This window comes from Tiliqua scincoides, chromosome 10 (assembly GCF_035046505.1).
Source record: "Tiliqua scincoides isolate rTilSci1 chromosome 10, rTilSci1.hap2, whole genome shotgun sequence".
NCBI classification, from domain to species: domain Eukaryota; kingdom Metazoa; phylum Chordata; class Lepidosauria; order Squamata; family Scincidae; genus Tiliqua; species Tiliqua scincoides.
In genome coordinates, this window is record NC_089830.1 from 22,506,627 (window position 1) to 22,517,294 (window position 10,668).

Here is a 10,668-nt window from a genome sequence, read left to right on the forward strand (position 1 = left end):
GAAAACTAACAACCAATCTTAAGCTTGTCTACTCAGAAGCAGGTCCCACTGTGTTCAGTGGGGCTCACTTCTAGGAAAGTGTGCATAGGATGGCATCTTTCAAGCATTCTAGATATGGTAGGTTTCGTTTGGGTCAAATCAAAAGTACCGTTTCCTGAATAAGCAAGGATAGTTCTGTTTCCTGGTTTTGGGTTTCGCAGCAATCCTCCTTGCTTGTCATGTTCTTGCTCAAAATTTCCTTCTACTGCGGTGCAATTTGTACCCACCCAGTGCATAAGTTCAGAGATAAGCAAATCAAAGAAGAGATGAAAGAGAATCTACCAAGCGTGACCCACGGACGTTTTGAATTCGTCATAGGCACACACTTATAAAGAACTGCTCCACAGGTAGTCAAGCCAGAGCACGCCAGAGACTTTGTTCCAGTGCGCCATCATCAACTGAAGAAAGCAGAAGCTGATTCTGAGCCAGGTGAGAAAATACATCAATCCATTTCTGGGGAGGGGGGGGGGACTGATCCTTTACAATAATTCAGTGGTTTTCAACCGCTGTGCCGTGGCACACTGGCTGCTTCAGGTATGCTGCGGGGCCAGAGGAGGCAGGCAGCAGCCACAGGGGAGAAGCGGCCGCTTCGAGCCTTGGTAGCACACGTAAAAGGAGCAACCGGTGAAGGGACTCACCACAGCTGCTTTGCGTCTCATGCTTTAAGGAGCCGCCAGAAGCAGGGCCTAGGAAAGGTGGGTAAAGAGGGTAATTTGTACCTGGGCCCAGGGTCCAAAAGGGGGCCCAGGAGCCAAAGGAGGGGCCCAGAAATTTCCTGGGATCTGACATTTTCCTATCTATTCAGACTTGTTGCTTGCATGGGATGCTTGCACAAGCATGGGGCTGTAGGTACTAGTAAGCTATAAATGATGAGCTGAGGAATGACACGTAACACAATGTCAAATCTGGGAGGACACTGGCCTGCTACAGGAGCTCTTTGGCTTGTGGATCTGCTTGCCATGAAGGAGTGTCCCCCCACCCTTCTTTGCCCCTCTCTGCCCCATTCTGCTCACCCGTCACCACCCTCCCCTGCTGTTTCACCCCTCCCTCTTCACCCCCTGATAAAATTCCTCTCGGAGGCCCTGGCCAGAAGCGTCTGCTTCCTGCTTGCTCCTGCAGTGCCCCGCACACGCTGACTGGGCAGCCAGAGAAGCCTGGAGGCGCTCTGGGCCGGCAGGGGCTGTGGAACAAGTTCAAGGAAGCCAGAAGGCATCAGGTGGGCAAGCAGGTAGGACTGAAGGACTGGCTGGCTGAAAAGGGTCCTTGAGACATCCATTTCCTTGCCACAGTTTGCCTGCAACTCTCCAAAGCGACCCTCCTTGCATTGCCAGTAAGGGCATTGGGCTGCAAGCCTATCCACTCTTACCTGGAAGTAAGCTCCATTGACCATAGTAATGAGGCTTACTTCTGAGTAGACATGCACAGGCTTGCACTCCCTCAAATATATGAGCAAGTAATTGACACTTCCCTCACCTCTTCTCCCCTACCCCACCCTCTCCCACACGCACATTCCCCCCCAAATCTCATAATCACAGTTAACACCTCTCCTATTGTTCCCTTCCTCCCTCATCCCCACCTTACAAAGTCCAGAATCACTTGCCTCGCATTCTCTCTCCCCCCCCCCCCCGCACACCATTTGAATCCTGCACTTGTTTCAATCCTGTCTCCTCATGCCCCTCAGGCCACATTCTCCAGTATGTGCTCAATCTGACCTGCCTTTGCCAACACTTTCTGGCACTAATGATAACAATTTGAACATCTTACTTCAAAACATTCTTCCCCCTTTCCAAAATTCCCATATACTTCCCTCTCCAAGTTTCTTTTGAATTTCTTTAATTGTCATGAATGATTTCATTGTATTATATTAATTAAAAATTAACTGCAATATAATAATGTAAGTAAAAAACTGGCAGTGTGCCTTGACAATTTTAGTGCCTTGTCGGTGTGATGTGAGCCGAAAAAGATTGAAAATGGCTGCAATAGTTTGAGGGCTGTGAAATGCTATGTGAGTGAAAGCAAGTAAGATAAACTTAAAGGCAGGTGTATTTTGCTTGTGATCAAAACGTAAGAAGTAGAACTTTGTTTAAAGCCTTAGGATTGATTTTGTGGTAGATTGCACTGGGAATGAAGTGGTCTTCCACACCATAGGGTGAGATCCAGTAGCAAGGAAGAACTGGATGCTGGATTAGACCAATAGCTCTTTACCAGAACTGCCTCCTCCTGTATGAACTGACCGAGAACTCTGTGAAGTTTTGATGGCTGTCCTGGAGGCCATCACAAGGCAACACCTGGAGTATTGTGTCCAGTTCTGGTCGCTGCATCTCAAAAAAAGACATAGTGGAAATGGAAAAGGTGCAAAAGGGAGCGACTAAGATGATTACTGGGCTGGGGCACCTTCCTTACAAGGAAAGGCTATGACGTTTGGGCCTCTTCAGCCTAGAAAAGAGGCGCCTGAGGGGGGGAATGATTGAGACATACAAAATTATGCAGGGGATGGACAGAGTGGATAGAGAGATGCTCTTTACACTCTCACATAACACCAGAACCAGGGGACATCCACTCAAATTGAGTGTTGGAGAGTTAGAATGAACAAAAGAAAATATTTCTTTACTCAGCATGTGCTTGGTCTGTGGAACTCCTTGCCACAGGATGTGGTGACTGCATCTGGCCTGGACGCCTTTAAAAGGGGATTGGACAAGTTCTGGAGGAAAAATCCATTACAGGTATAAGCCATGATGTGTATGTGCAACTTCCTGATTTTAGAAATGGGCTATGTCAGAATGCCAAATGCAAGGGAGGGCAGCGGGATGCAGGTCTCTTATTGTCTGGTGTGCTCCCTGGGGCATTTGGTGGGCTGCTGTGAGATACAGGAAGCTGGTCTAGATGGGCCTATGGCCTGATCCAGTGGGGCTGTTCTTATGTTCCTCCAGAAGCCCTTGCTGGCAGTAGATGGGGCACAAGGGGAAAAAATCTAGCTCATTGCAGTGCCCACATTATGGAAAAGCCTCCCCCCCAGTGGGGGGGGGGAGTTCCTTCTCCCTCAATCACAACACTAGCATTGGGGACCATCCAATGAAACTGACTGATGGGAGATTTAGGACTGATGAAAGGAAGTCCCTCTTCAGTAGCAGGTCATTTATCCATTGATGTTCATGTTCTACCTTGCCAGTTCACAACCCACCAAAAATTGGGTCTTGACCCACCGATGGGCCCTAGACCCACAGTTTGGGAACTGCTGAGTCACAGCACATTATTTATTTATGGATTTATTTTCAGGGCATGGTCAGAGTGCACATGATACAGTCTGCTGAAATGAGCCAATCTAGTTTTATTCAGTGTTTGATGAGACCCTCATGTCCGTTTGAAAGACGGCTTGAACATTGACACTGTTTGCTTCTGAGGACCAAGGCATCCTGATCCGCAGGGACAGCATTAGGAGTTGCAGGGCCCAACTGGAATCACTTTTGCGGGGCCCCCTTCAATTTTGTGGGGCCCCCTCTACTAATATTTTTTAGCTCTTAGCTTGAACCAGACCGAGAAAAAAAAATCTGTTACTTCTGTGCAAGTGGATAGGACTCCTGTACCTTTAGTGGTTGCGCAGAACTGGAGGAAGGAGGGAATGTATACCCAGCCCTCAGTGCTCACTGACTCATGCCCATCACTGCCATGCTTGCAACAGCACGCTCTGGCACGAGACAGGGGAGAGGATGGCGCCAGGAGCTGTGAGGGCGAGGAAGGAGAGAGGTGCGCATGCTGCTGTCAGCATGGCACCAATTTCAGGCAGCAGTGGGTAGGAGCTGCTTCCGAAGTGACCCAATTCTGGGCCAAGTGGAAGCAGCGACGGGCGGAAGGGCAGTGCAGGGCTCTCACCATACACAGGCCCAATTGGGCAAAATCTCCCCAATTGCCTAAAAGCCAGCTCTGCTGATCCATGCCATAGACAGGTTATGAGGTTCTTTCCCTTTGGAATCTCTTTTTATAAAAAATTTCTCCAGCATTATATTTAATTTGCTGATCAACTCTCATTTTTCCTGTAATAAAAAGCTTTTTTTTTTTTTTTTTTACTTTTGTAAAACTATAACTGGACTTTGCCAGCAGGTTGACTCCATTGCCTGCTTGATCAAAATGTTCCTTGATGAATATTTCTTTGTGGGTGTAACTAAGTTTGGGTTTCTTCTGCTCAAGGTTAACTGGTTCCCTCCAAAAAGTTGTGGCCTGGCAATTGATCTGCGTGTTGTGAATGCTTGTATGGTGTACCACCATGCACATTTCACTTTACACAGAACAGCTCCCTGCCCCGAGTGGCTTACAGTCTAGATCAGGGGTGCCCAAACCCCGGCCCGGGGACCACAAAATGTTTGGACACCCCTGGTCTAGATGGGATAGGATTGGGCCCCCTAGTCTGCTGGGCAAGGGTTGAGTACAAAGTCCTTTCTAAGCAGGACTGCAAGGTGCTTGGGGAGAAGGATAGAGCTAAACAGGTGCGACTTGGCAAACAGCAAGAGGAAAAAAGGAAAACCGCTCAGTGGCATGGACACTTTCCAAGGGATTTAGGAGTGAGCCCAAATTGGAGGCGGCTCTCATATTGAGAGAAGCTCCAAAAACATGCAGGAACGTCACCCCCAGAGGGTTTGGGAATGACTGCCTTCGGCTTCCAGAGCAGAGGTTGTTGTAGGACTTGGCATCCAAAAAAAGATAGACAAAGGAGTTTTGGGTTTCTCTTTAGGTATGCAGAGTAGGTTTCCTGTCCTTCCTGCACACAAAAGGCTTCATGGCTCCCCAAATGGAGAAACAGCACACAGACTCTGGTCATGATGGGAGAAACCATCTTCTTGGCATTGGGAACTGGAAAAGATTGTCCAATGGCCTGGCCACTGGGCAATCTGAAACAATTTAATCTATAGCAGAATGTGTACATGCAACAAAGATCCATACTGATGGAGTATTCAAATCTGCAAGACTTTAGAGCAGTGGTCCCCAAACCTACTGTGGCTATGGTGCTCCTGCAACCTCTTCTTCCTGGTTTAGCCAGGTTCTGCCATCTTGGATCATATAAAATCACACACAGTCCAAGATGGCAGTGCCCAAATCTCACAAGATCCAAGATGATGGCACCCAAATCTCATGAGATCCAAGACGGCAGCAACCAAATCCCTAAGGCAGTGCAGTGCATGGTTTGGAAACCACTGCTTTAGAGGAAAAGAGGCATCCAGGTTCCCCTCAGCATCACAGCTAAAGCGTTCTTCTTCATGGCCCTTAATAGCTTTTGAGACATCACACTTCGGAGACCAAAAGTCCTGCTTGGCAGAAATCAAGACTGAGCTAGTATGGACTGCACTTGAGTTGAAAGAGGACATTCATAACTTTAGAAGAGCCCCACTGGATCAGGCCAAAGACCCATCTAGTCCAGCATGCTGTATCTCACAGTGGCCCAGTAGAAGCCTCCAGAAGCATATAAGACAACAAGAGACCTACATCCTGGTGCCCTCCCTTGCACCTGGCATTCTGAGGTAGCCCACTTCTAAAACCAGGAGGTTGCACATACCCATCAGGTCATGTAACCTGTGACGAACTTTTCCTCCAGAAATTTGTCCAATCCCCTTTTAAAGGCATCTAGGCCAGATCCCATCACCACCTCCTGTGGCAAGGAGTTCCACAGACTAATGACATGCCGGATAATGATAGGGAGAAATGGTTAAATTATCTTCTCTAGTTTGAGAAAAATAACTGAAACTGGAGCCAAGAGAATGACTGTTGTTCCCCTCAGGATAGGAGGGTCATTATGTCAAAGTGACCTAAAGAAATAATGATTCGCAGAACATGTAGATCATAACTTTCCCAAAGGGAAAATTCCAGGATCTTGTATAACCAAAGTTGTGGGCCAGGAATATTTTGGGATGCAGGGCAGTATGACTGCCTAGTTAGAGCCAGGACCATGCACCAAACCTGTCATAACAGGCCGAATGGGTAACTTGTTTATCTCACTTTATTTAATGTGGTTTTCTGGGTGTGGTTCTTTGAGAAACAGGATGGGAAATGAAGAGTGAACATTTGTATCCAAACCGAATCAATTGGCTTGTGTGTAACTATTGTAGAAATAAAGCCTCCAAACCCTTTTAAAAGGTCTGTGACTGTTTGGCATTGCGTCAGTGAAGAGAATCTGAAAATCTTTCCAACAAATGGTGACTCCACCAAGACAATATTTTCTTTTGTCTGCCCTAACTTTCCCAACACTCAGTTTTAATGGATGTCTCCTCGTTCTGATGTTAACACTGTGTTCAATGCAAGAGCATTGAACTACCCCACAGCAACTCCATGAAATGAACGAAAGGAAAACACAGTAAGGAAAACAAAGCAACATTTAACGAGCAGCAAAAGAAATATAAAATACCATTCTAACCAAAATAAAGTCTCCTAACATAGATGTCAAAGGATCGGTATTAACTAGGAACTTCTTCTGAAACACACACACTTACTTGTAGGTTATTATAAGTGAGAGAACATAAGAACATAAGAACAGCCCCACTGGATCAGGCCATAGGCCCATCTAGTCCAGCTTCCTGTATCTCACAGCGGCCCACCAAATGCCCCAGGGAGCACACCAGATAACAAGAGACCTCATCCTGGTGCCCTCCCCTACATCTGGCATTCTGACTCAACCCATTCCCAAAATCAGGAGGCTGCGCACACACCTCACGGCCTGTACCCCACAATGGACTTTTCCTCCAGAAACTTGTCCAGTCCCCTTTTAAAGGCGTCTAGGCTAGACGCCAGCACCACATCCTGTGGCAAGGAGTTCCACAGACCGACCACACGCTGAGTAAAGAAATATTTTCTTTTGTCTGTCCTAACCCGCCCAACACTCAATTTTAGTGGATGTCCCCTGGTTCTGGTATTATGTGAGAGTGTAAAGAGCATCTCCCTATCCACTCTGTCCATCCCCTGCATAATTTTGTATGTCTCAATCATGTCCCCCCTCAAGCGTCTCTTTTCTAGGCTGAAGAGGCCCAAACGCCGTAGCCTTTCCTCATAAGGAAGGTGCCCCAGCCCCGTAATCATCTTAGTCGCTCTCTTTTGCACCTTTTCCATTTCCACTATGTCTTTTTTGAGATGCGGCGACCAGAACTGGACACAATACTCCAGGTGTGGCCTTACCATAGATTTGTACAACGGCATTATAATACTAGCCGTTTTGTTCTCAATACCCTTCCTAATGATCCCAAGCATAGAATTGGCCTTCTTCACTGCCGCCGCACATTGGGTCGACACTTTCATCGACCTGTCCACCACCACCCCAAGATCTCTCTCCTGATCTGTCACAGACAGCTCAGAACCCATCAACCTATATGTGAAGTTTTGATTTTTTGCCCCAATGTGCATGACTTTACACTTACTGACATTGAAGCGCATCTGCCATTTTGCTGCCCATTCTGCCAGTCTGGAGAGATCCTTCTGGAGCTCCTCACAATCACTTCTGGTCTTTACCACTCTGAAAAGTTTGGTGTCGTCTGCAAACTTAGCCACTTCACTGCTCAACCCTGTCTCCAGGGTGTCTCCAGAGAGGAGAGGTGGGGAATACTTTATGGTTGGAAATACTGATATATGACAGCTACAAACAGCAAAGCTCACAGGCTGCTAGCTTCTTCTGTGTGTTTGACGTGCCTGAACATTTTGTTGAAGGTCTCTGGACCTTGACAGCACCAGGACGCTGCATAAACTTGGCCCTCTCCCTTGGCCATTGCTGTGCAGTGGTAGTTGGGATGGGCAACTCCTTTGGAACTCCTTGCCACAAGATGTGGTGATGGCGTCTGGCCTAGATGCCTTTAAAAGAGGGTTGGACAGATTGATGGAGGAATGCTCCGGTGTTCCCTGAAGCATCTGGTGGGCCACTGTGAAACAGAGGAAGCTGAATTAGATGGGCCTTTGGCCTAGTCCAGCAGGGATCTTCTTATGTTCTTAAGGGCAGCGTACGCTTCAATAGAGGTTGCATCTCCTATGGAATAACATGAACAACTCTCTTTCCCAGGTTCTTCCCATTGGTGCTGTGCAAACTCTTGACAAACCCTCACAATGAATGCCTGGCACATCAGCTCTTTGGTCTGTACTCTCATCGGCGTCTTGCTGCTGCTGATTGCCGTGAGCACAGACTACTGGGTGGCGAATGCCATTACACAAGCGGGGCTCTGGAAACTTTGCATCAACAATGTGTGTGCTTACTGGGGATGGAACATAGCAGGTAAAATCTTCTTTCTTTTTTCCTATGACAGGAAGCCTGGAGGTGCCATGGTGCGGTACCAAGAAGTCTTTCTCACTCCTTATGTTTCTATCCCTTTGTGGTTTCACTTATGGTTCAACTTCCTCCTAGTCCCATGTGACCAGGGATACCAAGTTTACTGCTGTAACCATGACTGTTTCCAAGCCCGTTCTCTTCGAGGAACCTTTTCTACACTGCCCCGTTTCCCATGGAATCAGCCCAGTAGTGACAAAACTCCTACACACAGCAGAGGAATCTCACCAAAATGAAAGGGACATGATACTAATGACTTGACTTGCTTAATTGATTTCAGTGGTTGTTTCGTCAGGGTTCACTTGTTAGGATACAACCCTTCGAAAGGTGCCAGAGGGTTTGAACCATCAATATGTAGTGCCCCATGAACCTGGGGTGGATATATTACATAAGACTTCACAGTGATGATGACTGTATGACCTCCACTGATGCATTTCATCCCCTTCTCTCTATTTTGCCTTCCTCCAGTTTATATGCATGTCACCCGAGCTTTTTTGATAATTGGGCTGTTGACTGGTTTTCTCTCCGCTGGTTTGCTTTGTGCCCTCTTTTCCGGCTCTCAGATTGGCTCCTTCTCCATTACCAAGAACGCAGCTTCAGGCAACTATAGTGCAGGTATTACATCAAAGGTGTTCTCTTCACATTTCCTTCCACAGGGAATGTCCCATCCCCAAAGATAAACAAATGGAGAATTATTCCCTGTGCTTGAAATTTCACAAATCCTGTGCTGGGCAGGCAAGAGCTCAATTGAAAACACATAGATGCTGAGCTTGGAAAAAATGTAGTGCAGGTTCCCCAACCTTGGCTACCCACCTCATCCTCCGTGGTGGGTAGTGGCACAGGAATGACCTACTGGGCGGGTGAGGAGGCCTCTTCTGGATTACGCTGGGCCAGTGACCCACTCTATTGGCCTCTGTGGGCCTTAGAATGACAAACAGGAAGTGGCTTTCCAAAAACCCAAAGTGACTTTCTGAGACTTCTGCCGGCCATTCTGAGGCTAGCAAAGGCCAGTAGAGTGGGTTGCCATCCCGGTGTGACCCAGACAAGGCCTCTCCACTCTTCCAGTGAATAATTCAGCTTTTTAAATGGCTCTGATTTGGAGCCAAACCAGAGCTAGGGTGGGTGGGAAGGTCCAGGTTGTGTAGGTCGCAACCTACAGAAACACTGATGTAGAATTGGGATTGAGCAAAATTGAGAGTGAGTTTAGAAGGACTTTATTCAGCTGTAGCAGGGTGCACAGGTGTACAACAGCAACATCAACCCCTGTGGTGGTGGTGGGCAGTATGAAGCGTGCCTAGCTGGGTCAGGCATAGTAGAAATACTTGGAGTCTCTTCTTAGCCCAGCTTGGTCAACTGACCATAAGAACATGAGAACGTGAGAAAAGCCCTGCTGGATCAGATCCAAGGTCCATCTTGTCCGGCCTCCCTAAGTGTTCTTAATGCCTTCTCTTTGACTCCTAGGTATTCTTACCCTGATTGCCATGTCCGTGTTCACAGGAGTCGAGAACGCAGGCAGCTTATTTTCATGGTCATTTGGCTTGGGCTGGGCGTGCTGTCCTCTGTTCTTTATAGCAGGTGAGTAGGGGCATTGTGTGACTGCGGAGATGCATTTATTCCAATGCTCTGCATAAGTCAGGGCTTGCCAGGCACATGATTTGCTCAATCCTCCATCTGTTGTATGTCCCATCAGTGGATTGGTGGCCCAGATTCCCATGGTGCGTCTCCATTCCAGTGTCTCACACTGTTTTCCTCCCTTGACAGGCGGACTTGCTCACAAACTGCACTTAGATAACACATCAGCATGAGGAAAGACGGTTCTGTCTCTTGGGGATTTCTAAGGCACAGACACAGAAATAACAGACACAGCCTGCACTTGGTCTCGGACCAAACTTCTATCTCTGAATGGCAGATTGATGGCGGGATGAGGTGACCGGACTGGAGTTGGAATCAGATGGCCTCATTTTGCTCCCAACATCTCAGGCTATGGAACCCACACCTGATCCCCCCCCCCCCCCTTTGCTTGATTGGATCTCAAAAGCACTTTGGGGATGAAACGTTTGCTTCATAGGTTCATTTTTCTGGCACAAATGAGACTCCTTTCCAGCTGTGCTTTCCAAATACGTCTCCGGGCTTGCACAGATAGCAAATAGCTGGCCTGGTTTATTGGTTTTGTGTTGTTTTTTTTGTACCCTGGTTGCCCTCCCTTGTATGAGATTTGTGTGTAAAATCTTTTTGTAGAAATAAATGCTGTGGTAAATTATGTAAACATGATGTTACTGCATCTCGTAATCCGAATGCCCAAAGCATGGACACTATAAGCTCTCGAAGACTCAAGCAGGCCA

The 10,668-nt window shown here is 47.5% G+C and overlaps 1 protein-coding gene across 1 annotated transcript; it reads left to right on the top strand.

The window, feature by feature from the left end:
• The first annotated feature begins 1,181 nt into the window (after positions 1-1,181).
• LOC136661150 (lens fiber membrane intrinsic protein-like) lies at positions 1,182-10,310 on the top strand. Its single transcript, XM_066638174.1, has 5 exons — positions 1,182-1,267; positions 8,066-8,275; positions 8,795-8,941; positions 9,788-9,901; positions 10,088-10,310. Exons 2-5 carry the CDS (start codon positions 8,110-8,112, stop codon positions 10,129-10,131), a joined length of 471 nt encoding a protein of 156 aa, XP_066494271.1. The 5' UTR covers positions 1,182-1,267; positions 8,066-8,109; the 3' UTR covers positions 10,132-10,310.
• Positions 10,311-10,668: the final 358 nt, after the last annotated feature.